General features: G+C 50.3%; 11 protein-coding genes across 11 annotated transcripts; 4 read left to right on the top strand and 7 right to left on the bottom strand.

Annotated features, from left to right (window-relative positions):
- Positions 1 to 1,705: 1,705 nt before the first annotated feature.
- Positions 1,706 to 2,929, top strand: N7481_010642 (PH domain-containing protein; the record flags this gene model as incomplete). The annotated part of the gene is made up of 1 exon (XM_057269861.1): positions 1,706 to 2,929. The coding sequence occupies one exon, from the start codon at positions 1,706 to 1,708 to the stop codon at positions 2,927 to 2,929; it is 1,224 nt and encodes a 407-aa protein (XP_057117035.1).
- A 644-nt stretch (positions 2,930 to 3,573) lies between these two features.
- Positions 3,574 to 4,512, bottom strand: N7481_010641 (uncharacterized protein; the record flags this gene model as incomplete). The annotated part of the gene is made up of 1 exon (XM_057269860.1): positions 3,574 to 4,512. The coding sequence occupies one exon, from the start codon at positions 4,510 to 4,512 to the stop codon at positions 3,574 to 3,576; it is 939 nt and encodes a 312-aa protein (XP_057117034.1).
- Positions 4,513 to 5,356: 844 nt separating this feature from the next.
- N7481_010640 (DMT family transporter) lies at positions 5,357 to 6,986 on the bottom strand (the record flags this gene model as incomplete). The annotated part of the gene is made up of 6 exons (XM_057269859.1): positions 5,357 to 5,653; positions 5,744 to 6,168; positions 6,230 to 6,302; positions 6,372 to 6,377; positions 6,430 to 6,777; positions 6,867 to 6,986. 6 exons carry the CDS (start codon positions 6,984 to 6,986, stop codon positions 5,357 to 5,359), a joined length of 1,269 nt encoding a protein of 422 aa, XP_057117033.1.
- Positions 6,987 to 7,846: 860 nt separating this feature from the next.
- Positions 7,847 to 8,880, bottom strand: rab7 (Rab family GTPase YPT7; the record flags this gene model as incomplete). The annotated part of the gene is made up of 6 exons (XM_057269858.1): positions 7,847 to 7,956; positions 8,019 to 8,166; positions 8,264 to 8,443; positions 8,514 to 8,609; positions 8,721 to 8,774; positions 8,851 to 8,880. 6 exons carry the CDS (start codon positions 8,878 to 8,880, stop codon positions 7,847 to 7,849), a joined length of 618 nt encoding a protein of 205 aa, XP_057117032.1.
- Positions 8,881 to 9,155: 275 nt separating this feature from the next.
- On the top strand, positions 9,156 to 9,956 carry N7481_010638 (ATG16 family protein; the record flags this gene model as incomplete). Its single annotated transcript, XM_057269857.1, has 3 exons — positions 9,156 to 9,240; positions 9,308 to 9,696; positions 9,798 to 9,956. 3 exons carry the CDS (start codon positions 9,156 to 9,158, stop codon positions 9,954 to 9,956), a joined length of 633 nt encoding a protein of 210 aa, XP_057117031.1.
- Positions 9,957 to 10,237: 281 nt separating this feature from the next.
- On the bottom strand, positions 10,238 to 11,805 carry dot1 (histone methyltransferase DOT1; the record flags this gene model as incomplete). Its single annotated transcript, XM_057269856.1, has 2 exons — positions 10,238 to 11,201; positions 11,255 to 11,805. The coding sequence occupies 2 exons, from the start codon at positions 11,803 to 11,805 to the stop codon at positions 10,238 to 10,240; spliced, it is 1,515 nt and encodes a 504-aa protein (XP_057117030.1).
- A 359-nt stretch (positions 11,806 to 12,164) lies between these two features.
- spb1 (rRNA methyltransferase spb1) lies at positions 12,165 to 14,794 on the bottom strand (the record flags this gene model as incomplete). The annotated part of the gene is made up of 4 exons (XM_057269855.1): positions 12,165 to 12,727; positions 12,784 to 14,503; positions 14,571 to 14,720; positions 14,777 to 14,794. The coding sequence occupies 4 exons, from the start codon at positions 14,792 to 14,794 to the stop codon at positions 12,165 to 12,167; spliced, it is 2,451 nt and encodes an 816-aa protein (XP_057117029.1).
- Positions 14,795 to 15,099: 305 nt separating this feature from the next.
- Positions 15,100 to 17,832, top strand: N7481_010635 (uncharacterized protein; the record flags this gene model as incomplete). Its single annotated transcript, XM_057269854.1, is given in 7 exon segments — positions 15,100 to 15,222; positions 15,289 to 15,696; positions 15,713 to 16,471; positions 16,536 to 17,168; positions 17,223 to 17,302; positions 17,359 to 17,508; positions 17,574 to 17,832. The coding sequence occupies 7 exon segments, from the start codon at positions 15,100 to 15,102 to the stop codon at positions 17,830 to 17,832; spliced, it is 2,412 nt and encodes an 803-aa protein (XP_057117028.1).
- Positions 17,833 to 18,290: 458 nt separating this feature from the next.
- On the bottom strand, positions 18,291 to 21,121 carry N7481_010634 (uncharacterized protein; the record flags this gene model as incomplete). Its single annotated transcript, XM_057269853.1, has 10 exons — positions 18,291 to 18,364; positions 18,409 to 19,061; positions 19,117 to 19,376; positions 19,443 to 19,511; positions 19,568 to 19,606; positions 19,671 to 20,241; positions 20,295 to 20,496; positions 20,549 to 20,702; positions 20,900 to 20,948; positions 21,018 to 21,121. The coding sequence occupies 10 exons, from the start codon at positions 21,119 to 21,121 to the stop codon at positions 18,291 to 18,293; spliced, it is 2,175 nt and encodes a 724-aa protein (XP_057117027.1).
- Positions 21,122 to 22,246: 1,125 nt separating this feature from the next.
- On the bottom strand, positions 22,247 to 23,836 carry irs4 (the record flags this gene model as incomplete). The annotated part of the gene is made up of 1 exon (XM_057269852.1): positions 22,247 to 23,836. The coding sequence occupies one exon, from the start codon at positions 23,834 to 23,836 to the stop codon at positions 22,247 to 22,249; it is 1,590 nt and encodes a 529-aa protein (XP_057117026.1).
- Positions 23,837 to 24,437: 601 nt separating this feature from the next.
- N7481_010632 (uncharacterized protein) lies at positions 24,438 to 27,885 on the top strand (the record flags this gene model as incomplete). The annotated part of the gene is given in 7 exon segments (XM_057269851.1): positions 24,438 to 24,465; positions 24,546 to 24,717; positions 24,781 to 25,804; positions 25,815 to 26,351; positions 26,409 to 26,675; positions 26,731 to 26,875; positions 26,924 to 27,885. The coding sequence occupies 7 exon segments, from the start codon at positions 24,438 to 24,440 to the stop codon at positions 27,883 to 27,885; spliced, it is 3,135 nt and encodes a 1,044-aa protein (XP_057117025.1).
- Between the last annotated feature and the right edge of the window lie 99 nt (positions 27,886 to 27,984).

Genomic DNA, 27,984 nt, shown 5'->3' with positions numbered 1-27,984 from the left:
GAAGTGAGGCGAGGACGATCCGATGTCCAGACAAAAAAAAACGAGTGGCCGGAGGAGAGCCTCCTTTCCTTTTTTTTGTGGGGGCCCCCAACTTTCCTTCTCGGGCCCAAGAAACGGGTAGATTTGGGAAGGAAGGGAGTAACTCAGACGACCAAACCAAGGGAGGGCGTGAGAGGTTGAGGATGGGTGAATGAAGGTTGGGGGGGGAGGGGATTAGGGATGGAGAGGATTGAACCTGGAAGGGGGATACGGGGCGAGATTTGCCAAGACCAGGAGGCGCAAGCGTCGCGTCACACGGAAACGGTTATTTTGGCCCCAATGGATACGTGGTGGCGCTGATATTGGGGTGGCTACTGTATGGCGGTAGTATGACTATGGTATGGTAATTTAATTTACTCTGAACACATGGGCACGCAGTAGCATGCAGTACTTATGTATTCCGTACTTACGAGAAATATCATCTAACATATACTCTAGTTGATTAAGTACTCAATATTCAGTACCTAGTACTCCAGTGAACTGGATCTGAAGCCTAGGGTTCATCTTTGCTCTTCCATTTGTGTACGCACCGTAAAGGGACTCGGAATGGCCGGTCATTGGCCCGCTCCCCTGCGTATGAACACTGCGCTGCACCAGAGGCGGAGTACAGCAGGGTGAAGGAAACAAGCCTGGTGCCCAGGAGACAGGTCGATGCTTACCTTCTAGAACAAAACACAGCGTGGTGAGGAAGAGTGGACACTGGCAATTGTCTACAAGTATAAGCAGTGAGAAGTGCTTACGAGTACGGAGTAGTGAGAGTGAGATTCATGGACTTGGAAATACGAGAGATTGCAACCTCTGTAATATAACCGTGCATGAAGTTGCGCGGTACTAGCGGCTGGCGATCAAAGGGTCCAAGACGGGCCGGGGACCGTTAAGGCGGGAATCGCCATGCTTAAGTCGGAGTAGTAGCCAAGCGATGGTAATGATAAGAGTAATAGCCTGTTCACAGTAGATACACAGGTGTAAGTAGAGTACTAAGTAGAGTACTAATTATAGACATCGTCGATGCACTATACCCTAGGTATAGTAAAGACATTCGTATACATTACTCTGGTTAATACATATGTGGCCCTTTGTGGCTCCACTGGGTCTGGACCCTTTTCCTTTCCCTTCCAATTTCATCCCATTTGTTCTCGTGTGATCGCTTACTGCAATTGGGGAAGGAATGCTGGGCACCTGGGCAGGCTGCAAGATTCCACCAGGCTTCTCTTGAGCACTGATACTAGTAGTATATACATATACATATACATATACATATCCATGGATACTACAGAACCCTACTTCTCCCACTCCTCCGCCTGCCTGCGACCACATGAGCATGTGTGGCGTGCCCTTCCCATGGCCCCCGGAGGCGCCCCATTTGCTGGTACTTATACCCCGAGGGTCTCGAGGATATCACCCACATTGACATCAGAGGTTCAGACAATTGATATGTGACCCTCCCATATCGTCACGGTCACCGTCACGGTCATTCTTCACTTCCACCTGTGTTCCAAGGGTCTCTATCGGTCGATGGGAAACGATCGTCGATTCGCTGCATGGCCAAAACACCGCGGGGTTCTCCTCTCCTCTTTCCCCCCCCCTTTTTTCATTCTTCATCTAGAATCTAGAACTACGTACACGCCATCCTCCCGGACCGAGTCGTGTCTGCGGTTCTTGTGCTATGAATCAAGTGCTGGCTCGTTCCTCGGTCTCCGAGAACCCAAGAACCCCCACGCTTCAGCTCCCTCATCCTTCGCATCTCGGACCCGCGCCGCCCTCGCGCAATGGCCAAGTAATCCTGGACACTTTCTCCCCCGTCAATGAACATGGCAGCTTCGCGTTCGATCGCGTCCTGAAGACTGGGAAAGTATTCCGCCGTGTCAAACACAAACATGTCTTCCGTGCCTCCTGGAAATCTGCCTATCTCGTCCTCCGCCCGAACCTCCTCTCCGTCTACAAGGATGAAGAGACCACTCGGCTCCGCGTCTCAATCACTCTCTCCGAGGTGACGGCCGTCGCAACAGTCAAAACGCCTCGCTCCAACCGCAAGCACGTCTTCGGAATCTTCACCCCGTCCAAAAACTACCGATTCGAAGCCCCCTCCGAGCGCGATGCCGAGGACTGGATCGACCGTATTCGCGCCGAGACCCCTAGAGACGAGGACGACCAAGCTTTCATGGCCCTATCGCACAAGCGAGAACCCCCAACTATCCAAAGACAATTCGTCGACGACACGACCGACCATTCCGACCAGGATGCAATTGCCCGTGCCAGTTCTCCCGAACTAGGGCGCGCCTTATCGCCGGTCGCGGGATCCAGCTCCAGCCCCTGGGCCGCCGCCCGGAAGCCCCCTATTCCTATCACGCAGGATTACTCAGGGAATGAAATAACCTCCTACTCAGAGCTCTCGGATGGACCACCGCCCACGCGAAGCAGCCGATTGCGATCCATGCCCTCAATTCACACCCTGTCTATATCCGCCCCCGAAGACAAGCTAGTCTCCTCGTCTCTACCGCGAGATTCGAGCCGGCAGTCGGATCTAGGCATTCTGCGGGATCCGGAACGTGTCGTTTGTCAAGGATATCTACAGGGACTGCGAATAAAGGGTACTGTGCGACAGTGGAAGCGGCTCTGGGTCGTGCTTCGACCCAAAACGCTAGCCTTTTACAAGGATGATCAGGAGTATTCGGCTCTCAAAATCATATCCATGTCTCATGTCATTGATGCGGCTGAGGTCGATCCGATGTCACGATCAAAGAGATTCTGCTTGCAGCTCATCGGCGAGGAAAAGACGTACCGGCTTTGTGCTCCGGACGAGGAATCGCTCGCGCGTTGGCTCGGCGCGATGAAGAGTATCTTTGCTGCGCGCAAGAAGCTCGAAACGGCTCCAGCTGTCGCGGCGTAAACTCCGCATTCTTTTTCACTCTTGTTTTCTTGAGCGCTTCGTAAATCCTTCATTTTTTAATCTCGTTTTCATTTCCCCCTTCCCCACCCCATCGCCGTTTCATTCTCATGTCTCCTCATTTTCTCGCAGATGACCTACACATGTTCATCAGCTAATACTTTCACTTTGAGATATACTCTTGTTTCCTTCTGAATATACCCATTTTGTTGAGAGCGCTTTTCTCTTACTCCTTTGCCGATAGACGGAGCACCGGAGTCATTGAGAAATACCAGGCGTTATATACCTTTCTTTATGGACAACTGGCGAAGTCCTTACAACTTGAAGCCGATCTCTTTTCTTGCAGTGCCTATCGCGCAAGCCTATCTATATTTACCTTTACTTTCATCAAATTAATATTGAGGATGTGGAAAGTGAAAGATTCAGAGGAAAGTTTTCTATATCTATCTACTTTAGAGCTTTTCTGCTTCGAATGTTTATTGATTAAAACTAGATAACTTTCTATATAACCTGATGGAATTAAAATTCTATTCTTGATACTAGACTCTAGAGGTCAATAAGGCTTATATATAGTCTCTATAGGATATATACTAGTATGGCCTTATATCAAACTGGATGATCTGGATTCACTGGTGCTCAACTGATTCCTACTCGATTGACTTCTGCTTAGTTGCCTCTCGCTGTGCGCGGAAAGTAGCGTTCTCAAACGCTTTGCACCAAAGTCTAGCGTTCAACGCTCGGCGCTCCTCATCATTCATACACCACAGGGTGCTGTCCATCATAACGTCTGACAAAAGAGTCCCAAGTCGACCCTGGAAGGAAATCATACGCCTCCACTCCTCGCCAATCTCAAATTTCACGGCATAAAAAGCAGGTCCTCCCACATCGTATTCGGCGAAGTTGAAGTGACAGTCTTGGATGGTACGAAAAGCGTTACGGCGCACCAATTTAGCAATATCCTCGGGACTGAGATCGTCAGTTCGTTTCGCGAACAAGGGATCGTCAATGAGCTCCCGGATAGTCTTGGTAAACTTTGGCTCATATACACTGTATACGAGCTCTGTTTGCGCTTTTTTCTTCCTAAGCATGTCCAGGAACGTCTCAATTAGAGGTCCATCCAAGACCAGCTGCGTCACAGATGCTGCAGGAACCTTTGGCCAACCCGCGAGCAAAACACTGCCGAAAACCTCCGAGTCGGGTTTGCGGCTCTCCAGATTATCACGCGCTTCCTTTGGGAAGTAATCTTCCCAGACCTTCTGGAGAACACTATTGAAGGCCTCTTTATCAGCTGCGGGGCTCTCAAACATTCCTTCTTCCGGCTCCTGTAATTCAAACTTTCTACGCAAAGCGCTCTGGAAGAGACTGCGCCATTTCTCGTCATTAAAGCAGAGACGCTGGTGTTCGACTATGTACCGAGCCAGTCCGGTTCCATCCTCGAGGCCCTCTCGCAAGAGCTCGACAAATGTATCCGAGAAGTAGATTCTATCAAGATGGATCTTTGCTTCGGATATGTGGCGTGCCCGTGTAGCCGGGTCCTGCGGCTTTGGGGCATACCTGTCCACATTTCGTTCCTGGTTTTGAGCCATGGTGAAAAGTATCCGATTGGTGGAAGGTAGTATAAGAGTCAGTTGTGTTGATGATTTTAAAATTATTTGGAGGTAGGTTGAAGCGATGTTTATCTATTAGCTTCGTTATTTTAATCTAAATTTTCAATACTATATTGGACTAGTTTGGCTGTACGTTACAAAGAGCTCTCGAATGAAAGAGAGACTAGTAGTTTTCAGCTATCCGAGAGTCCGAGTATGTGTCCTGTTTTATCGTTTCATACAGTCAATCACAGGGAGATTCCATTCATTTACTGGCCTTTGAGTAGGTATCTCCGATCTTTGAATATGCGGAGCTTCAAAATTAAATTTATCAGGTTGTCACATCGAAGACCATATAATCGAGAAGGGGCCCACCATACAGGTACTTTAAGATCACAATATCTACCCTCGAAGAATTGCCAAGTCTTTTTTACAGGGGTTTCAAAAAGACCACTGATAAATCGCCAAGATATGAACTCCAAAGGTGAGCTTGGGATAACTAGTGTTTCTTCACTCACAACGCCAAGGCGCTGACCACCTTGTAGAGCGGATGAACAGCCAAAGACCGCAGACCTCGAGTTTGAGAATTGCCTCACTGCAGGGGCCGTATTACTTGATAGAATTATTATCAAAGCAAAACCCATGCTAGATGATCCGTAAGAGCTTCTTTGAATAATCTACTGAACTAAATAATCTGGGTTTCTGAATTAACCGATCATGGCTGTAGTCTACTAGGCGCCCCAGGGACGACAGGGTATAGATAAATTCAATAGAGATGTAGTTGTAGGCTAAAGATGCAAAAAGAAAAACAAGTCGGTTGACAAAGGGAACTCCATAATCCATGCTAACGGACTTCATCGCGAGGAATGCTCTCATATTCGCCAGAGGAAACTCTATGTCGAACAGGGCCAGGGCCCTCTTCTTCGACCTTACTCTCGTGGTTGACGACCAAAAATGACAAGAATACAATAGCTGCGCCAAACCAATATAATGGGGAAGCATACTGTTCCTGTAGAAAGATTTGACCGACCAGGGACAGCGGGATCGTTAAACTTAGACCGACCGTCACAACAAGAGGAGTGGTCAGGAGCATAGCGTATGCCCACGCAATGTCAGAGATGAAAGAGGATAATGAGTTGACCTAATTCATAAAACAGTCAGCAATGAAATATCTCCACCTGTAACTGCCGGGGTAGTGCAGCAATAGAAAAAGAGAAAAGGCTGGACATACTAGAATAATCGTCCACACCCGGTCTGTGCTAGGCAGTTCGAACGTTTCAATTCCCATCCAATGGAGAATGAAGAATCCAGGCCACAAAAGCACGAGATTGAATAGACCCACCAGCCCAAAGAAGAGCTGCATGTTCACGCGTGACTCGTCGCCTACTTGCTTCTTCATTACGATCGTATAGACTCCGTACATGATGGAGCTGAATGCCGCCATTGCATCGCCTAGGGCAATTTCCCCGGAAGTCTTATGCGGGAACGATCCATCCCGGCCACTGATAGCAGCCGGGGTCGTGTCGGTGTCCTGCTTGGACAGGTCCACGCGGGAAATTAGAATGATGCCGATGAGGGATGCGACAACGCCGAGGAGCTTGCGGGGCGTGAATTTCTCAACTCCAATCACGGCTCCGAAGATCAAGGTCCAAACACCTAGGGTTATCGGCATAAGTTTTCGGTTTTTGGCTAGGAATATATTGGCTGCTTGACTTACCACTAGTCGAGGTTAAGATAGTCGCGCTACCCACTGTTGTGAACTGGAGACATGCCATAGCAAAGTAGTTTGCCTAAATAAAGAGCAAGTTAGAAGGGTCCGTTTTCAGTTCAAAGCCTCTCCATGAGAAGTTACGACATACGATAAACTATGATCAGTCAGCGAATTGTTTTATATCTAAATATCCACGTTTTGCTTACCCATAGAAGACAGAATTCAAGACTGAGTTTTGCTGTTGCTCGCAGCCCCAGCTTCGAACTCTGGTCACCGTTCGTCGCGCTTGCATACACCGGGTTTTCGACATCATGGGCGCGCGATTCATTGTCGAATGATCCCCCACGCAGGATACTTTGCTCGTCGGACTTGGGATCCTCGGAGTCTAAATGGCGCAGCAAACTCCGGAAAGAGGTGACTTGCGACAATCTCTTGGAGCGCCATAGCGTCCATGTTCGACCGAGCAGAATGGTAAATAGTGGCAATATGAACAGCGACGTGTTAACGTAGGTGACGAAGAAAGGCTTTGGGTATGTATTGTCGGCGAAGATTGTCTGACGAACAGAAATGTGTAAGCAACAGTCGTACAGCAGGGTTTGGTCTCATTGCTTTCGTCCTGTACACGGGGAACTTGCAAACGTACACTACCGAGGAAATTCGAGGCCGTCCAGAGTACCACCACCACCAAGAGCAGGCCCATTCCCACAGTATGCCTGGCAAACCCGGCCATCTGCGGCTCTCGAGAGTCGCGGGAGGATGTCATCTTGTCACTCTGTGCTGATCTGGGAGCAGAGTATTCGGTGGTGGGAAAAAAAGGGTGTCGAGAAGTTGTGGGCGGGTTCGGCGTGTGATCAAATCGTGGGGGGACTTCCAGCTTCGCCAAGTGTGACAAGGAATGCAGATCATATGTATGCGGGAGATCGATCACGCGATAGTATTTGAGCCGGATACCCGTGGATATATGCCCAGGGCGATCGAGGGGAATCCTGTCCGGCAGGACGGTGGAAGGTCGCGCATTCAAATGTAGTGGTTGTGGGAGGATCGGCACTGGCAGCGATAAGAAACTCCCCTGCGGCCTAAGGTTTCATGCGGAGTATTGAATACATCGGACTCCACCGGATGCCGTTCAACCACCAGGACCCTGGTTTCATAGTTGTTTCGTATTTACTATGATTTCTAGGTACGGAGTACCTAGTGAAAGGATAATGGAGTGAACTTCGGTTCATGCCATTAAATTGGTGTATAATATCTGACCACACCTGAAATGGAGATACCTACGACAGTACCTAGGGTAATGAGTAGATATAGAGTATCGCGGACTTTGAAAGCAATATTGGAAATGGTCTTGCAATAAGCTCAAAGATAACATGCATGATTCATTCATTAAGGAGACCAAGGACTAGTCAATTCTGCCTATAGCTCAGTTGCAAAATTCATAGCCCAAGCCAAAAAAAACATCTACAGACAGAGAAACAATTCAAACAAGCAAATCAATGACCATCTCTACAAAACCCCACCAGGGAAGATGAGAACCACCAGCATTGGTATGTGACGAAGAGAAAAGAAATGAGTATAGGAAATGAGAACAGTCGCTTAAAACGTCAGGAGAAGCAGGCAAGGGTATCAACAGGCACAGCCATCGCGCTCATTGTCCAGATGGATGTTGATCGGGTCACTGAACTCTCCACTGAACTCCTCTGCCTCTTCCTGTGCGAGTGCGCTCCGGGCGATCACTAGAAAGGGGCATTAGCAAACAGTCACGATGCAATAGTGATTGGCAAAAATATTGACTCACCTTCGAATGCCTGCTCAACGTTGACTGCCTCCTTGGCACTGGTCTCAAAGTAGGGAATGTTGCCCTTTGACTGGCAAAAGGTCATGGCTCGTTTCGAAGAGATCATGCGCTTGTTCTCTTCCACGTCAATCTTGTTACCAATAACGACCTGGACAGACAATTAGCATGATGGCCATTTTATACAAATTTCAAAAAGCGACTCAAGATCTACCGCCGGGCAGAAATAAGAGATGGGCAGCACTTACAAATGGGAAGCTCTCGGGGTCACGCGGGCTTGCCTGAATCAAAAATTCATCCCGCCAGCTGTCCAGGGCTTCAAAACTCTTTGAGTTGTTCACGTCGTAGACCAAAACGCAGCAGTCGGCTCCACGGTAGAAGGCGACACCCAATGATTGGAAACGTTCTTGGCCAGCGGTATCCCAGATCTATTTACAATCAGTTAGCGCTTCCGACCCACATGGCGATCTCTGCAAGCTGTCGGGGGGCGGGATTTACCTGCATGGTGACCAGTCGGTCATCAACGAGAACCTCCTTGGTGAGGAAATCGGCTCCGATGGTTGCCTTGTAACTTCCGCTGAACTTCTTGTTGACCTATGTCACAGAGCAAAAAGTGATATATTAGCGACGCTGAAGGAATGAGGCAGACTGGGGGGGCTCGGCGGCAATGACAGAGCTGAATTGGGGGGTTGAAAGAGGACACACATATTGGTTCATCAGACTGGTTTTACCAACACCACTGTCACCAAGGATAATAACCTATAAGCAAGGTCACTTATGTTAGTACTTGACTTGGAGTGGTCTTTCGGAGCTGGTGCGGAGGCGGAGAGCGTACCTTGAGGAGAACCTTCTTCCGTGACGCCATGGTATCGGTCTGCCTGGGAGGTTTGAGGGAGAAGAGAATCGACGACCAGAGGTGTAGAGGACAAAAAGGTACTAGTAAGCTCGTCGCAGAGCCTAGAAAGAGTTGAAGACGAGAGAGGGAAGATAGTGCTCGGGAGTTGGAGTTGGGTCGCAGCGGGATTCGATGATGCACATGGGCCGGGCGGTCGAGGGGGGGGCGGTGGGCAGGTGATAACAAGATAGCGCCGCGACCGACATCATCGCATCTCCGACACATTCCTCACATCGGGAAGGCTGATGGCCCATTGGAGAGAGGAGTACCTGGCTGCACTGGCAGTGCGAGATCATCGAGAAAAGGCCAATCTCACCATTTACGATGCTTGTGTGTGCCTTCACAGTTCCACTGAAGCTCCCAGGTTTATAACTGACATATACTCCAACCACAATAGATACCCGACTCGCAGATAGCTCGGCCAAAGCTCCTCCTGCCATAGAACTAAGTGGGAACTTATCAGGCGAGAGAAGGCTCGCAGCTAGCAATGAAACCCAGAAAGTTGCCCATTCTCAATCCACGGCCGCCAAAAAACATCAGACAGAAGCGGGACCGTCAATAACAGACCTTCTGAACACTACTCGCACAGAATTAGCTGAAGCACAGCGTTCTCGCGCTGAACTACGAGATCGCCTGGACCAGACTACTAACGAGGCGGAAAAACTCCGAAAGAAGATCAGCCAAGACGGCCGACGAATAAACTCGCTGGAAGGCGAAGTGGCGCAACAGCAGAAACGTCTGAAAGATGTCGATGAAGAGTTGAGAGGAAAGGCCAAATTGCTTGACGTATGTATTATCCCCTATACCCCTTCTTCCTAGATCGCTTGGTAGAAAGGATGAGTCTTTATACCAAGAATCCAACTAACAGAGACATCCGCCTCACTCAGGACTTCCAAGATGAAATAGCAGCGTTGAATCTTCAGATGAACATGGCCGAGCAAAAGGCTGCCAGGCTTGAACGCGAGAACAGGGAGCTTGTTGATCGTTGGATGGCGAGGATGGGCCAGGAAGCCGATGCTATGAATGACGCCTCTAAGTTTTCATGATGCTCACAAGCAGAATAGAACAAATCCTTTGCACCTGCTTAACATGATCAAATGGAAAAGGCATGTCCGCTTAGAGAGAAATGCGCCTTTAGATCCAGAGGCTAGATTAGATGGAATCTTATTTTGTACAGGTTGAATTGGTATCATACAATAATCCATGGATATGTCCACACAAAAAAAAAAAGGAGAAAATGTTAATGTACAGGAATGGATCAGTGTCCAAAGACCAAGTCTGTCCGATGGTGTTGAAATACCAAACTCTGGTTCACAGCTCCAGTTCCTCATAGAGTGCTGTCCATGAAGGACTTCAAGCGTGAACTATCCTTTGTTGCAATGAAATATGTGCCACCAACGTCGGTCCAGCTGACGCTATTAGACCAGTAGTTCTTTTGCTGGACCTTAAGAAGGTTGATGGGGGAGTTGAGATTGCGTGACTGGATCTTATGGCCAGCTGGGACGAATGACTTGAGGGAAACAATACGACAGCCTTCCTTCATATCCAAGAAATGATTGATGAGTTCGTTGTTGAGCTGTGGCGTGAACGCTTGATTGTTGATCAAAACCACATCAGCTCGCTTGAGAACGCTAACGATGCTCTCTTGTTCCAAGAAATCACCCCGAACAAGATGGGTCTTGCCAGGTGCGATACCCCAGAGCCGGCAGCGGGCCTTGAACTCAGACTGCTGGAGCTCTGCGAGATCGCATGCGTTGTTCATCATCTCGCAGCCCCAGCTCTCACAACCGATTTCAAGGGCAGCCTGGAGAACCACATTTCCGACGCCAGACCCGAGGTCGACAAATACTTGGCCGGACTTGAGTTTCGTTTCCTTGAAGATGTTGCTGATGAATCGGGGAAGAAGTTCGCCGTAGACGTTGTCCGTCCCATTCTCATATTGCCGGAGAGATTCGACTCGAGGGGATACCGTGCGCGCATACGTTTGGGTGAGGATGCGTTCTACCCAGGGTAGACCTATCCGCTGCGTCGCATCCAGCTGCTTCGCAATACTGCCACCAGTCCTCAACCGCTCAATAGCCTTGTTGTAATCGTCCACCGCGTCTCGGAACTGAGTCTCTGAGGCGACTGCCAACGCTCGGCGCAGCCTTCGTCGAATCCCGGTTGTCTCGTCATTGAACTCGTCCGCCTCTTCGCTCGGAATATAGTTATCGGAAACGGTTTCGATGACCTGTACAATGTCGTCGATGGGCCGGAAATCACCGCTGTCTCGAGGAACGACACAGTCGAATCTGCACAGAGAAGAAAAAAAGAACTTGTTAGCACGCTTCAGGACAAATGGTACGACGGGTGTCCATGCCTCTCTTTTTGCGATGCACTTGGGTACTGCAGAAGAATTTCCTTGGCCTTTTCAGCACCAAATGCCGGCTTGAATGATCGTGGCTTCTCTGTCGATGTGATATCGGTGGCATGCACCATTTTGAACGGCCGAGTTCCCTCATCCGAGAATGCCTTCACCGAGCGCACGCGACGCTCCGGATCAGGCTCCGCACTGGCGCTGGTCCTCGCACGCTTCCGTACTTCAAATGAGGCGTCACTATCGCTGGCGTCGTCGTCACTGGAAAGTCGTTGCTCGGGGGTTGGACGCTTCCGCACGCGCGTTGGGGTATTCAGTCGTTTGGAGGGGCGGACATCGGGGTCACTCGAGACAGATCGGGCCGCATGTGTCTTTCGGGACCGCTCCGACGAGGATTGGACTCGAGGAGACCGAGAGTTCGGGGTGTTGGGAGCCGATTTCGCGGGGGCTGGTCGTGTCTGAACAACTTTGCGGATCTGGTTCTTCTGCGGCTGCAGAGAGAAGGCCCCTCCTTTCTGGAGGTGATCAAAGAACCCCATGGGGGTGGAATGTGCGTGAAAATGTACTGTATGAACAAGAAAAGTAACCAATAAAAGAACTAATATATGCGCAAAAACATGAGGGCGTGTATATGTTCGGAGTTAGGAGAGAGGACGATCGGAGAAGCCCAAGAGAGTCGGAGCAAAGAGGAAAGAGGAAAGAGGGTCAAAATGGGGCGCAAGGAAAGCGCGATCGATAAGCGCCACTTGCCAAGCCCGCGTGCCACTTGGTCGGTACCTGCCGTGACTCCGTGGTACTAGTTACTACACTACCTCACTCCTACTACTAGTATAAAAACCCGGGGTCAATACACAGGGTATCACGATGACATTCCGTCGACTATGTACTAAAGATACATCTAGGACTTGTTCTTCTTCTTCTTTGCCAGTCTCTTTTCCGCACGAATGTCCTTCTTCATACGCGCATCCACAATCTTGTACTTGCCCTTGACTCCCTTGGGACGACCGGAGATACCACGGTTGGTACCCTTGGCCACAACCAACTTGACCTGCTGCTTGGGCTTCTTCTTTGTAGCCCGGTTCATCATCCTGGTGATGGCTTGCGACTTGTCTCGCTCGCTGAGCGCTTCGTCCTCTGCCAGGAGAGCGGACTTCTTGCGCAGTTTCTCGAGCTTTTGCGCCGCCTTGAACTTCTTGCGACCCTTGGCTTCCATCACCTTCTTGATGGGACGGGCATTGATGGCGCGCAGCTTCTCCTTGATGGCAGCGGAAGCGGCAGCGGTGATGGGCCGATTGGGCTTGCTGTGTTGGCCCTCGTCGTCCATGAACCAATCAGGCAGACCGTCGACGTCACGGAACGAAAAACGGTTGAAACCATCGTCAATAAGATCAGATGACTTCTTCTCACCAGTCGCCATTGACTGGGCCAAAGCCATAGCCTCGGCTGTAATAATATCGATGTCTGTAGATCCAAAGTTAGAAAGGCATGCGCGTGAAGTGTTTAGCGTAAGAACTCACCAAGTTGACCGTTGGGTTTCCGAGGCTCCTCGAATTCCACAGGCTCCTCATCTGAGTCAACCCATTCCTCCTCATCCTTCTTGGGAGGCTTCTTGTCCTTCTTGTCCTTCTTCTTGGATGGCTTCTCTTGCACTTCGACGTCCATTTCCTCGACATCATCTTCCTCGTTGTCGTCTTCTTCCTCGTCATCATCATCATCATCATCTTCTTCTTCCTCCTCGTCCTCCTCGTCCTCCTCTTCTTCCTCCTCCCCGTCCATACCCTGGAAGATGTCTTGGTCGAAGAACATGGAGGCGTTATTTGATAGGTTTCCAGCTTGAGGGGCATCGTTCACAGCGGCAGCCGACTCCAAGTTTTCATTCTCGTCCTCATCGTCGCTTTTGTTGTCCTCTGAGAAACCATCCCACTCATCAGTCTCGTAGGGCTTTCGTGCCTTCTTCGCACGAAGCTTCGTGTCTCTGTCTTCCATGCGATCTTGGTAATGGTCGTACATGGAATCAAGCTCTCTCTCGAGACGGTCGCCATCGTCATCGCTCTCTTCGTCCTCTTCATCTTCCTCCTCCTCACTTTCGCTTTCAGCGGGAAGGTCACGGGCATTGACGACAGCATCGCGAGCACCTGCTCGATCCACTCTTTTCAAGGAGAAAGTGCTGTCTGGGCCTCCGAGACCAACTTGATCCATACCAATATCCATCGGCGTAGTCATGTGCATTTGCAAGCGCAGGATATCCTTTCGTTTCTTGGAATTCTCCCTACGCCTCTCCTTCTTCTCCCGAGTGGTTTCATTCTCGCGCATGCGTTGAAGGTCCTCCTGGATCGCCAATTCTTCATCCATCGGGGCGACTTCCGCGACTTCCTCGGCTTCGTCCTCTTGCGACTTTTTCTTTAACGCAAGGCCAAACTTCTCACGGACCTTAATGCGCCATCGAAGCAGGTTTCGGAATTCTTTCTTTCCAAGAACCTTAAGATCCTCACAGCAGGTTTGGATTTCTTCTGTAGTCTCCTCCAATCTGTTCAAAGTCTGCATAGCGAGATCTCCGCCCATTGGTTGCTGGAAGCTGAGTTTGTTGTAAGAACCAAGGATGGCGATAGGGTCTGTAGTGTTGATGAACTCGGTCGCCGGGATTTCCTTGAACTGGGTGTAGTCTCCTTCTTCGTAACCATCACGCTTACGCTTCTTCACTTCGGGGTTGAAGACCTTGGCTTCGTGGTTAGGAGTTGGAGCGGAGAGTTCGGCGAAAACATATTTGGGATCAAGGAACTTGGGATCGAGGCGCTTAGGGGCCTTATAGCCACGGCAAACGACGAAAATTTCGGCAGACACATTACGAGAAGAAGGAGGCTTCGTAGCCTCAACCGATGCGAAGAGCTGCTTGAACACCCACAGCAAAGGGTTGTAGTCCTTGGAACGGAAGACCTTGGTGACAAAAGTTCCGCCCTCAGCCAAAAACTCCGCGGCTAGCTTCATCGACTCCAAGACCAACTCCGCCTGAGAGAAGGCATCTTGAACCCAAGCGGAACCGACATTGGGCGCACCATCGTGAATGACAGTGTCCGCTTTCCAATGTTTCACATGAGACCGGATGGTAGCGCGGCACTTGTCCGTTGTGATATCGCTTTGGAAGGTAATGACTCGAGGAATGGGCTTGATCGGGGCGAGATCGACACCGATGATGATGCTCTGGTTAGGCATGCATTCTGCCGCCACTTGACACCAACCCTGGAGGTCTTGTTAGAATTGGATCCCCAAGGATGAGACGGAGGAGATTCTTGATCTGGGAACTTACACCAGGCGCAGCACACAAATCGATTAGGACCTTGCTCTTCTCCAAGAATCCATACTTCTTGTTCAATTGAACAAGCTTGAAAGCAGCACGCGATCGGTATCCCTTCTCCTTGGCCAGCCGATACCATTTATCCAAACGACCTTTTCCGTGCTTGAAGCAGTCAGTACAGATGCTCACTAGATAAGTCAGGGAGAAAGGGCGCATACCTTCTTCTGGATCGCCATTTCGAGGTACAGGCGGTCTTACACAAGACCAGTCTGCCGTAAATGTACAGAGAAAAAAAAGGCGACGGAGTGTATACCATCCAGACCGGCGGCGCCGCAGGAAAAAAAAAAGTCGACCGTGGTTCACCGCCTTTATGCCTGAGGCCACCACCCCAGGAACCAGGCCGCCATGTGACGTGATATCAGACATCGAACCCCAGTCTCGGTGGCGCCTTTGTAGCTCTTGCTTAGCCTTGCCTTTTGAGAGTTCTTCCGTTCTCTTTGGTTCCAAAGATCACTGCCTCGATGTCACTGCACCCGCTTCCATGACGCCAAAGGGATCGCGCAAGAGAGTGAAGCCCAGCCCCTCCGGCGCGGACTCACCGTCCCCCGCGGCACCGAAAAATGCTGTCCGAGACCGTTCAGACTCTCAGGCCTCAGGACGTGCGGTATGCTTAGGACCTCAAAATCACGACCTCTTCTAGTTTCATAGCTAACGGGGATTTTCTACTTAGAGTTGGTATCCAGGGTCCTGGTCGACCGTCTCACGAACCTCCAAGGCAGCTCCAGTTACCGAGGTTGCCCGTGAGAGCATATCAGTCGCGCAGAACGTAGCGTCCGGCATCGTAGAATCCACAACCTCCCTTCTCGAAAACCCCAGACACGCTCGACATCCTTCTTTCCATCTGACCAAAAAGGCGGGAAACTCGACCAGATCTTTACCTGCTGATGTGACTACAACCCGACTAAACATTGCGTCTGACGGTACAGCATCTACAACTGCCTTGGATAACATCGATACATCTACACCCTCCGGGGCATCTACACCAAATAAAGAAGCGCCCGGTGAAGGATCTGGGAAACCGATAGAGAAAGCGACATCCGACCAACAGCACGATATTACCACTCAAACTGAGCCTCCCGTGTCGCACGCCGAAGAGACCACCTCCACCGAGCAGCCTAACGGATGGTTATCGTGGATATATAGACCTATTCCGACTGAAAGAGGCACAGCTAGGGGGGCCCGAACCCGCAGATACAACGCAAGAACAGCCCGATAAAGCTGGTCCGGACCCGGCTACGCAAGATACGAACGAATCGGGGGAACAACAGGAGCCGGAGCCGGAGCACGCACCAGACCAGTCGATCAATACACCACAGGCCAGTCCAAACGCTCATAAAAGGTCTTGGCTGCAGATGTGGTACGGATCGGCGCCCTCAACTAGGTCAGCGGAGCCGCCAACAGCAGAACTAGCTCAACAAACCGACGCGCACCCCGCAAATCCAGCGAACGAAGACGTTGATATGGCGCCCAAGGAACCCCCGGAAGACCCAGCTGAGGCAAATGAACAGCCACAGCCGCCTGCTGGAGCCACGAAACCATCGGGATGGTCGTTCTGGTCCAAAGAACCCTCTAAAGGGGTAGCACCGTCAAAGCCGCAAGAGGTCGAGGCTGTTGAAGCAACACTGGACCAGAATTCATCGCCACGACCGACATCTCTCGAACCAAGCCCAGAAACTCATGTCAATATCACTAAAAAGGGAAGCCTGAAAGTGAAACTGGCCAAGGATGGACAAGTGAAAGATGGTGCCGTGCCTATCGTTGAAACCACATCTGCAAATACCACAGCACCCACCGAGCCCCAACCAGCAGATACTTCTGCTTCGAAACAATTGCAGAAAATCCTGCCAAACCAGGTTCTTCCGCGTTTTGAAGAAACATATACGTTAGAAGAGTCCCCTTCCCTCTTGCAGAGTCTAGGACGAATCTTGCATTACAGCAAAGGGCCAGAGCACAGACATGTTGCTCGTGTCAAGGAACCCCCCTCGCATCAAACGTGCTCTAGCCATTGGTGTCCATGGCTATTTCCCTGCCCCGGTGATTCGAAGTGTACTCGGTCAACCCACTGGAACATCCATTCGCTTTTCCAACATGGCGGCCGAGGCCATAACCAAATGGACGGCGGACCATGGCTACTCTTGCGAAGTGGAAAAGATCTCCCTGGAAGGCGAGGGGCGCATTTCTGATCGAGTGGACTTATTGTGGAAGCTTCTTTTGAACTGGATGGAAGAAATCCGCAAAGCCGATTTCATCCTCGTGGCCTGTCACAGTCAAGGGGTGCCGGTTTCTATTATGCTTATTGCCAAACTCATATCTTTTGGCTGCCTCGATGCCAGTCGGGTCGGCATCTGTGCTATGGCCGGTGTTAATATGGGCCCATTCTCCTCCTATCGATCTCGATGGATCAGTGGATCCGCTGGTGAGCTTTTCGAATTTGAGCTCCCATCTAGTAAAGTCTCCAAGGACTACGAAGCCGCCCTGCAATGTGCTCTTGATTTCGGCGTCCGCATATCTTATGTTGGAAGTATAGATGACCAGCTTGTTTCTCTAGAGGTATGGTTAAATCCACATGTATCCCCAGTAACATTGTCTAACCGAAGTTCACAGTCCTCCTTATTTTCCCCTATTGCTCATCCATACATCTACCGTTCCGTCTTTGTAGACGGCCGGGTTCATGCCCCAAGCTTGTGAGTCCAATATCTTAGACATGCGAGTATTTATAATTCTAACGATATTGATCTAGTTTGTCACATCTTGTCGGCTTCGCTCTCAAGCTCCGGAACCTCGGCATTCCAGACCATGGTCTCATCCGTGAACTCAGTGGCCCTCTTGCTGGCAGCCTTTACACCGGCGATGGTCATTCTCGATTGTACGACGATGAAGCCGTCTACTAGTAAGATTTTTCTTGAAATTCTAAAAAGTCGACTTCTTCGCTAACTAAATGATTTCCCATCTTAGCATGGCAATTCAATTTGCTCTCGAAACATCCAGCGTCCCAGATGCAACAATGAACATTAAACGATCTAGTCCCTTGGCTTCTGCAAACCCGTACATCCTCCCATTCGCCATGCGGGGTCTTCTCGAGGAGGAGCATGTACGACGCCAATTACACGACGAAACAATGGAGCTTCTCCGCCAATTCGATGACTGGAAACCAACCAGTAAGGTTTTGAAGGATGTCAAGTTCCGACTTGAGGGTATTAGGTCGAAGCTGTAGGTAGCTTTGGGCATCCTACCTACTATCACTTAACGATTTTTTTTTTTTATCTTTGTTTTCTTTTTCTTTTCGATTGGTACGATATTCAGCGTTGGGGCAATTTAGCGAAACATTCTAGAGGAAATAAACAAATCTTTGCTTTCCAATTTCTCGATATATTCTTGGAAAATTTGGCTCTGTATGCTAGATGCTATGTAGAGGAAGAATTTTCCCGGTCGTATACTTGTCGTGTTTGTGTGTTAGATATATATACACTCCAGGGCTTGGGTTGTAGTGTCGTGTTATTAGAAAATTCCGAGATAGATACATAAAATCATAGGCCCCGAAGAAGCCTCTGGGACAAGAGGGGGTTGCAAGCTATGCTATGCAGGGTGTCGATAATAGTCGATGTCGCTGGGTGAGGAGAGGAGACGTGTTTCGCAGAAAATGCAACAGAGGAATGGAAGGTATTCTGACAATTAAATGGAAGCGTGAGGGAACGCCGTTTGATATGCACCTTGAATTTCATCTTCAGAAAAGGTTAGCCATGACACTTGTTTTATTAACTGTGCACTGAAGAGGGGGGGGGGGGTTAACCTCTCATTCCATCTAACGCCTCAAAAGCATGTGAGTAATTTGATACAGCCGTGATGATCCGCTCAAGACCATTCCGTAGCTCCTTGACAAGCTGATCGTTTGATTCAGCCGCGATTTCACTTTCTGAATCTGGCGATATTTGCTTCGATACGCGAGCTTTGTAGAATATCATAAACATGGCGTAGCTACTTTGCATCAGACAGCAGGCGAAAGACGGCATTGTGCGAGGAAGTGGGCGATTCAACTGGTGCTCTTGTTGACGAGCCTCTGTTAAAGGTTGTGGGTATGGAAGACCCTCGAACATGCCAGAGATAGTCAAAGCGGCCCGGAGGCATATTTTTGCGGAGTGTTGAGGGCTATATGGGAAGCCTGTTGCGAAAGGGAATTGAGGGTACTGTGGGATGGAGGGGTGGATGTCGGACGATGTGGAGGAGTCAGATGGGGTCATGTATTCTGCCGAAGAGGCACGTTGGAATTGGTCGAGGTTGCTGCAGGAGCAGCCGATGCTGTTCTTTCCATTTCCTTGGTGCGATGGTGAGTTTTTCACCTCGCGTGGTGGGTTGCTTGGATCGGCGGCGGTTAAATCGCAGTGTCGTTTGATGAAAATGGGGATGTCGGAGAAAGCTCGCAATCGGTGGGTCTTGATTTGTGCACTGTAATGGATGAATTAGGGGAGGGGTTAATATACTCGGAGGTTGCAATACATACCTGGAGAGTTTGATTCTTGATATTGATCGAATAATTTGGGCGGTAACTGTTTCACGGCCGTCGCCAAAGTCTGACTCTGGAGAGATCATGGGCAACATGTCCATCTGGGCGAGAACAGATGTGGTCCATGAGTCAAGCTGCTGCATCCTTTCGTACATGTAGTGCATGCCCGATTGGGAATAGAGAGACTTGTTGAGATCAGCAATGAATGAAGTTGCCGATACCAACACTTGCTGGGCTTGCATTAAGATGGACCATCCCTACAGATGCAAGTTAGTTAATATGTTTGTGCAATAAAATAACCGGTGACGAAAGTCACAACGTACTTCAGCATCAGCAGCAAACCGAGGGTATGGCGTTGAGAATTGAGGATCATTGATGACTATCGTGGGTGGCTGTTCTTGTGTTAGATATTGTTGATAGACTGGTGATAGCGATGAGATCAACTTACAGTCGTACTAACTATGGACCCTTGGATGACACAGTAGTACTAAGACGGGGTTAGGATTTGACACAGACGGACCAACCGGGGGGGGGGGATAGGGGCAACGAACTGTCATCCACCATGCTCTCCGGCGGGCTTCAGAAAAACCATTGTCCTCTACGCAGCAATGGAGTGACTTGTCCAGAGCAAGTGCTAAAGCTTGGCCAGCACGGTACCTCATCTTTAACATATTTCCTCGCTGTGAATACTCATACACCGAGAGAATAAGTAGGGCAAGAACAGTTTCTAGATCTTCGGGGGTCCGAGGATGTAACCTCTCGCGGTCGACAGAAGGACGAGCGGTGGACAATGCTTGGCCTGGGTCGGTTGATGAAAGCTCAAGGTCACATTCCTCCTCGATGATTGAGTTTGCGAGTTGAGCGAAAGCATGCGCGTAGGTCCGGCGTTGAAGGACTGACGCGGACGAAGACGACTCTGGGTCTCGAGGATGGGGGATAAGAGCAAGGATTGCAGAAATAGCCATGCTCAATGGCGAGCGAGGCTTATACATCATAAGTGGCTCTGGTGACGAATTGGAGGAAGATATGTTGAACTGCAACGGGCGATCCTGACATTGCGGCGATGCGCGCGGCGGTAGAATGGGAAAGTAGCAATGAATGAAATCATAATAGGCATTCAATCTGACGATCGGGGTTAGATACTAGTTGTCAAAAGACTGCTGAGGAAAGCATACATTTCTGGTTCACTGCCGTAGGTTCTCACCAGACACTGAGTGGTACTCAACGGGGATGGAATCGGGCCCATATGAACATGAGATGTGCTATCATCGCCCGTGAAGTAGTCTTGGAACATAGAGGCCACTTGCGGGAAATCTAGATGACGCAACCCTGCGCCTGGCAGAGAGAGGACATCGATTTGTGTAAACATGCCCGGAGCTGCAGAAGCGTCAGTGGGTTGTGACACAGAAGGTAGGACGGATTAACATACACTCTTCGAGGTCCGCCGAGGAAACATCCACATAGGGATCATCTTGTGCAAGTTCGTCGTCCGGCGAGGGCGATGGCGACAGCTTCTGCTTCTTTTTGCGTGGGCCGCCTCTTTTGCTGGGCAAGTAGCCGCATTTGCGGCCTTTGGCGAGACACTAAAAAAGCATACTTGATTAGTAAATGGCCCGCGCAAGTAGTGTAAGTAACCTTGGAATCAAGCGAGCATCAAACGATTCCCAAAGGAGTCTAGAGCATCGAAGAAGAGGAGGGGGAGGGGGGGTATATAAAAAAGAACATGACAACTTGAATATGAAGTAACCGAAAGGACATCCCACAGTGGAAACTCACTCACATTAGAACAGCATGGCTCCTGCCCACCACATCGTGTTCTAGAAGCGCGACTAGAAAAAGGGGTGTTAGCAAAGCCCGGGGTAGTCAGAATGGGCATAACCGAAAGGAGATTGTATTACCAAGGCAAACATGCAACTTTGACGGGGGGTTTGGCAAACTTCTTACGAACCGGTCGAGGCGCGGTCGAAGCAAGCCCCCCCTCGTGGTGAAAAATGTCGGCCATGGCGAATCACACGCTGGAATGGAGATGTTTAGATGTTTGGAGATGGAGATGGAGATGGAGATGGCGCTGGCGCTGGATCCCCCTCCAAGAGCAGACTGGTTTCTTTGCCTTGAACCGAGTTGGTAATTAAACCCTCTTTTTTTTTTTTTTTTTTTTTTAATCAATCAAAAACCAAAAGAAAGGCCCTAGGACTTGAGAGGTCCTTCGTCGAGCCACGAATCAAATATAAAAATCGGCTCAGTCAGCGCGCGCAGAGGAAAGAAGAAGAGCTTTGATATACAGACGCGGTGCGCTGATTGCTTGATGGATGATGCAAATCCCGAGGCGTGGAGATTCGGGATTTGCTCTGCGGTGATCCAGACGCCCGCAATTTGTCAACCTTTTTAACATGCGAACCGCTGGGGGTTTGGGCATTTTTGGTAATTCCAAGGTTAACAAAGGTATGAGTAATCTGGTATGTTCCTTATACACCTACTATTACTCCATAGGTAGTATGTGGTTTTCATCAGGTCGGGTGTGGAGGGGCTCCTTTAAAAAAAAAGAATATTTTCTTTTTCTTCTTGTTCCTTTTTTCTTCTCCGGTTTTACCGGATCACGTGGCAAAGAGTGGCGCGATGCCTTGGAGCTATGATAAGCATGAGAAGAAGCATGATAATTAGAATGATATTTAGAACTGGTGTGTATGGATAGTCACTTTTCTCGCAAACAACGTTCGTCTCGATCTCGTTCTCGGCATTGGAGGTGGAGCCCGCTAGGGAGGGATAGACACAGAAGGGGGACGGCGAATATGCAGCAATTAGTACGAGTACTAATACTCCGTACATAGGGCTATACACCTGGGGATGACCAATCCAAAGTACAAACAACTAGTTGATGCAACTACCTATACATGCGTACTAGTATATACTTAGGGGTACTAGAGAAAGTATAGATGCTCTATGGTGCACATGGAAAACTTCAAGTTCCAATTATAAAATACTAGTATCAGATGAAGATGTATGTAAATGTAAATGTAAATGTAAATGCATGCACTATGTCTCATTGCTCATCGCTTCCATCCTGCTCCTGCCAAGGCGAGCCTGCGCGTCACAGAGCGAGGATCCATCGAACCTCCTGTTTGGGAATCTACGGATAGGCCTTGCTGCCCGTCGTGGTTAATCGAATGCCTGTCACATACCGAACACTGTCCCACACACTCTCCGGTACTTTGGTCGGTAGCTTATGGCCCTTCAACTGCTGATCGATCAACCACATTCCAACCACGAATTCTTCTTTCGTCAGCAACCCGACACGCTGGTGATCCACAAGCTCCCACACTTGTCCCAGGATGGCGGGTGGTAAGCGGCTGCGCGACCAGATCTCCCGTACAACAAGGTTCAGCACCATCTCCGCAGGTTGCGGTCGTCGATCTCCGTCATTGCCCCGGCTCGGAGGGATGAGCAACCCCTTGTTGGAGGCCCAAACACCCTCGTAGCGTTTACGTTCCTTCTCTGTCACCTCGCGGCGCCATCGTTTCCGATCTCCTTCATGATGTTTATGTGGATGCTTGTGGATCAAATGCATTCTAGACCGGTGACGGTCCTCGGCTTCGTCGGCTTTCGGTATGCCGCGCAGGGTCTGTGGCATGCCCTTGGGTGGACTTGGCGTCCTTGAAAGATCACTCTTCGGCGAAGGCGCTAGCTGCTGCAAGAGGGACCGAGATCGCGCCCGACGCCGTTGTGGGGGAGGTGGTGGAGCTAATTTGGATACGGGCGATGCGCGAGCCGATGCCAAGGAGGACGCGACAATGGCATTGGATAGAGCCTCCTCGCTCATGCCGCCCGCACTCGAGCTACTGTTGTGAGATGCCACCGATATTGACCCCATACTCGGGGTGTTTGCGCGAACCAGGGATCCACCACCGGCCCCGACCGGTTTCTTTTTGATCGACCCGGCTGCGGACACAATCGACGACGCAGAGGAGAGGCCTGTAGAGGACCGCGGAGGAAGAGCTGGTTTAAAATCTTCGATGGGCACAGCTGGGGACCGAGGCGTAATAGAGGGGTGAGGACTCGGGGCTGTGGAATATACACTGCTTGCCCTGGATACAGTACTTGCTTTGGATTGAACAGACGGCGGGCGCCGAATCTTGGATTCGAGACCGATGTTTGGAGGGTCATCCGGAAGCATACTGTCCACGGGACTTTTGAGAGGAGGAGGAGGAGTAGGTCGAATTGGGGTTGGTGAGCGTAGTTCTCGTCGTTCTTCGGCGGGTCGGGGTGGCGGCGCTGCTCTGCTGGCACTGCGCATTGCACCGAGCCTCGCGGCGGCAGTGGCGGAGGATGCCTCCTGTCTCCTATCGGGCGATCTCGAGGCAGCAAGCCTGGCGGCAATCTGTTCGGGTGCGGGGGACGATGGGGATGGGGATGGGGATGTTCGTCCTCTCATGCGAGGGTCGCTAGTAGGCGGGGAGAGGGAGTTTGTTGCCAACCTTCCAATCTTGTCGCGCACCGAGCCAACCTCAGGAGCAGGGTCGGAATCCATATTCGAACGATTGGATTCTGCATGGCGATTCCAGCTGCTAGCCACGGCGGCTGCAGCAGCAGCAGAGGGAGGGTTGTTCACTGTAGACGATGGACGAGATTGTTGAAAGGCGATGGAGGCGCCTTGTAGCGCGGAGGCATTTCGGGAAGCCGGAGAAGCCAACCGCGGATTCGCGGCGATCTCGCCATTCATGGAAGCAAACTCCGCCGAAGACACGAGAGTTTAAAGATCAGGTCACGCCACGGTTGTGATGGGAAAAGAAAGAATAGGAGTGGGTGTTGCACTGCAGGAAAAAAGAAGGACGATGACGCCCGAGTTCTCCACCAGCGGTGCGTGCACGACTGGGGCTGGGCGAGCTTCAGTACTTCTCTTCTTCGCTTCGTTCATCCATTATACTCAACAGTGGAGACTAGAGATGAATCTACTCGCCTTGATGGATCATATACAGTTTGTCTCCAAGGCCCCGTATGGCACCGCATTGCACCACCCTACCACCTACCACCTACCGGACCCTAAGTCACATCTGGTAGCCCCACGATGATCCCTTCGGGCATTTTGGTCAACCCCAGATTTCCCCTCGATCAAATTAACCGAGCCGGCCCGTTTAGATGAAGACCAATCGCGTGCCTCCAGCCTTCTCCGCAGCCCAGCGCGTGGGAACAATTTATTATACCCTCAAGCTGCCCCCCTGTTCTTCCCTTCTGCACAGCCCTGCAAGGCAACCGGGGAGATAATGCTCTGACTATTCTCATAATCCGGAAATGCTGATCCGCATGTGCTTCCTTGAGGCGACATGCTATCGGAGACTGACTATGCGGCGGGTAAGAACAAGCTTGCGCATCATCCCAAAGGCCTAAAGGTCCACCGGCATCATGACTGACTATGACTCTGTGAGGTCTAGATGGACATCTCAGTGCTGGGGACCGGATAGATTCAGCCGGTGCTCCTGGTGTCCAATGCTCGGTTTGTAGCAGTACCTTCCGGCGACCAGAACATCTCAAGCGACATCTGCGCAGTCATACCAAGGAGAAACCCTTCGAATGTGCACAATGTGGCCGCCACTTCTCTCGAACGTAAGTTGCAGGTCCTAAGCTACAGTAGCTCTTCGGATAAATTGACCGATGCGGCTCGTTCAGTGATACGCTACATCGACACGAACTGAGCCATCATACACAAGGAGGCGATGGGGGCAAGGACCGCACTCATCGAATCACTGTCAAGACTTTTCGGGCCTGTTATGGCTGTGCAATGGCTAGAGTGCGCTGTAGTGGTGGCAGTCCATGCGGAAGATGTGATACCCGCTCACTTAAGTGTCAGTATCCCACTGAACGACGTTCAAAAGCGAAGGCTCGAAATGGAACCTCACGGCGCCTGTCTGTCACGGAGGACAATGAACCACAAACCAATGAGCCCTTGTCACCTAAGCCCTACGCAGACCACACAGACTCTGCAATAATGGAGGGTACAATGTCATTCCAGCTAACACAGCTACCTGTGAACGATATGAACGATTCACAACGGACGCCTCTTACTTCAGGCCAGGACCATCCCGCAAACACCCCATCCCAATTGACTGATTCAGATGGGAGGGCTTCAGTGGCGGGGATCTCAAACCCTCAGCTCTATGCGCCACCTTCAAACAAAACTTCAGTTACACCACAGATACCACCGACGGTCTACCAGAAGGATGACTGCCCTCAGCCATATAATGGGCTTGCCAACCCTATTCCGCCGAATCTCTACGCAGACGAATCAGTAACAAGCATGAGCTCCGGATTGAGACAAACTCAGCAAAGTCTACCCGGTTCAAGAGTTGAGATGGATCTTGACATGACCGGAAACTCAGAGATGGCGATGGAATTTGACCCATCGTTTTTCGACCAGTCCATGCTCTCTACAATAAACTGGTTGCCCAACGAGCTCTTCACGCCTAGGGATCAGAGTCAAGGATCTGGAGCCCCTTCACAATACTGCCAGCCTCCCGTTTCAAATTCTTATGCCGCCGACGCGACATGGCAGCCACCGGTTATCGGTACAAGACAGATCAGCCCGCCGTTGTCTGGAAATGTCCCTCAAATATCGTCTGAAAATATATCACTCGGGACGGGGTTGGGCAGTCATCGGAGACTCTCAAATGTTACTAGCGAGACATCAGCAAATGTCGATTCAGTGGATTCAGCAAAATTATCAGGGCAGTATTATGTTGATGGCACTGGCGCTCGACTTCCTAGGTACAGAAAGAAGCAAGCTTCGTGGTCCATCTCCTCAGTTGAAGCCCCCCCACTCCGGGAATTCGTTGCCCGAGGGGACTCCGCGGAAATTCGGATTTCCAATTTCATGCGAGATTCGCGTGGAGAACATTTCAGAACGTACCATCCGATCATTGAGGCCAATCGACCCTCCTATATATGATGAAATATACGGCGAGTTTCTTCTACTATGCCGCAACGACAATCCATTCTTTGAAATGTTTGAGTCCACGCACTTTCCAACTGCAGATGAATGCAATCGATACATTGCTTTCTACTTTGATTCGTTCCAAACCGTTTATCCGATGCTCCACCTTCCCACATTCGATCCAAACCAATGTCATTGGCTCTTGACTTTAGCAATCGTGGCGACTGGATGCCATTGTTCAGGCACCCCTGAGACTGATCAAGGTACTGCTGCATTTCACGAAATGATACGCCGAGCCTTCTTAGCCAAGGTAAGTAATCTATTAGTACTCTCGTGTCTTCACTTACTTATCAATCTACTCGAACAGAAGAACATAGGCAGCCCAAATCAGTATGCTCTCGATCTGATCCAAGCCAAGCTGCTCAATTGCATAGGACTTCTGTATAGTGGCAATGAAGGAGATCAGCGCTCTGCCATGAGTAGCTTCAGTGATCTGGTGGCGCTTTCGAACCACGAATGGCTACTGGCCTCCCGTTCGAAAAAGACACCAACGTCGAGCAGGACTTCAGATGACGCCCATTGGACCCGGTGGGCCCACGAAGAGGTCCGCAAACGAACTGGATACTGTATTTGGGTAGGAGGACCCCGTCCGAAAGCGCAAATTCTAAACACTAACAACTATTTTGAAGCTTTTGGACAGCACACTTGCATATTCCTTTGAAGAGCGTCCCCTTCTCTCACTAGATGACGGACAGGCTGCCCTACCCGCACATGAGAGGCTGTGGGAAGCGAACTCCGCGGAGGCATGGAAGCAGCAATGGGCAAACTCAATAGGTACTTTTCACTCATTTCTCCAGCCCATGGTCTACTCTGACTTGTTAGGCAATGAATCTCTCTATGATGCTGTACATATTCTGTACATTGAAAAAAGACTTGTTTCGGGAATCGGAGAGTTCAGCCATATTCTTCTCATTCACGCCCTCTACCAACGGATGTGGGAAGTTGGCGATTACTTTCGTCGGCCTCTTTCATTCTGGAACCCCACTGCCAAAAAGCAGTCTTGTGAGACCGCAATTCCCACAGGCTCTGTATGGCTACCGGGGATTCCATCCTACTCCAAATGGCGCAATAGTGCATGTGATTGTCTAGATATTTTACACTGGACAGCCAACAGCACCACTGCAAAAGCTGCTGGCCTTGAACATCCCACCGTGCTCCATCTTCACACTGCACGCCTCGTCCTACTGGCACCGTTCCGCGAGATCCGTTCTCTGGCAAATTCTTTAGTCACGGACAGATCACAATGGAACAAACGACAGCAAGTACTCGAGTGGCAATACATCTGGCGATGGGTAAAACACGACCAATATAAGGCCCGTTTGTCTATCATCCACGCCGGTGTGACTCTTTGGCACATTCGACGATATTCAACAAGTGCCTACCACGAACCAGTAGCCGCTTTCCTCGCGGTGCTGACACTATGGGCATATGGTTCTTGCCACACAACTGAGTCTCAGGATTCCAGTCCGCGTTCCGAGTCAAATCGAGGGGATGTATCGCAGGAGCCAAATTTTATTCATCTAGACCGGCCGTGCGATGATGAGCTCGTTCAACTTTTTGTACGAGAAGGATATGCGATGAGGGGTAATGTGACTGGCGTCGGGGATATTTGTTCCCCCGAGGGCCCAGAGCGGATCCTACGAATGGGATGTGAAACACTATCTGGTCTGACGGCGTGGGGTATATCGAAGAAACTGATCGCGACCTTAACGCAGCTGGCGGATATCATGTCGCAGAATCGTGATATGGAGCAGGGCCATGGTACTTCTTTGGATGCTCGCTGATGGATAATTTTCCTTATTTCTTGATAGACATACCCCGCTAGCTATAGTTAAAAAGATCTGTCAGGCAACTACGAGTAGTTCATCGAATAGGATAACCGT

The sequence above is a fragment of the Penicillium waksmanii genome (assembly GCF_028829765.1).
Source record: "Penicillium waksmanii strain IBT 27052 chromosome Unknown utg000009l:1.0-4314994.0:1.0-4318279.0, whole genome shotgun sequence".
Taxonomy (NCBI): domain Eukaryota; kingdom Fungi; phylum Ascomycota; class Eurotiomycetes; order Eurotiales; family Aspergillaceae; genus Penicillium; species Penicillium waksmanii.
Note: the sequence above shows the minus strand (reverse complement) of the source record. Positions and strands in the feature narration are given on the sequence as shown.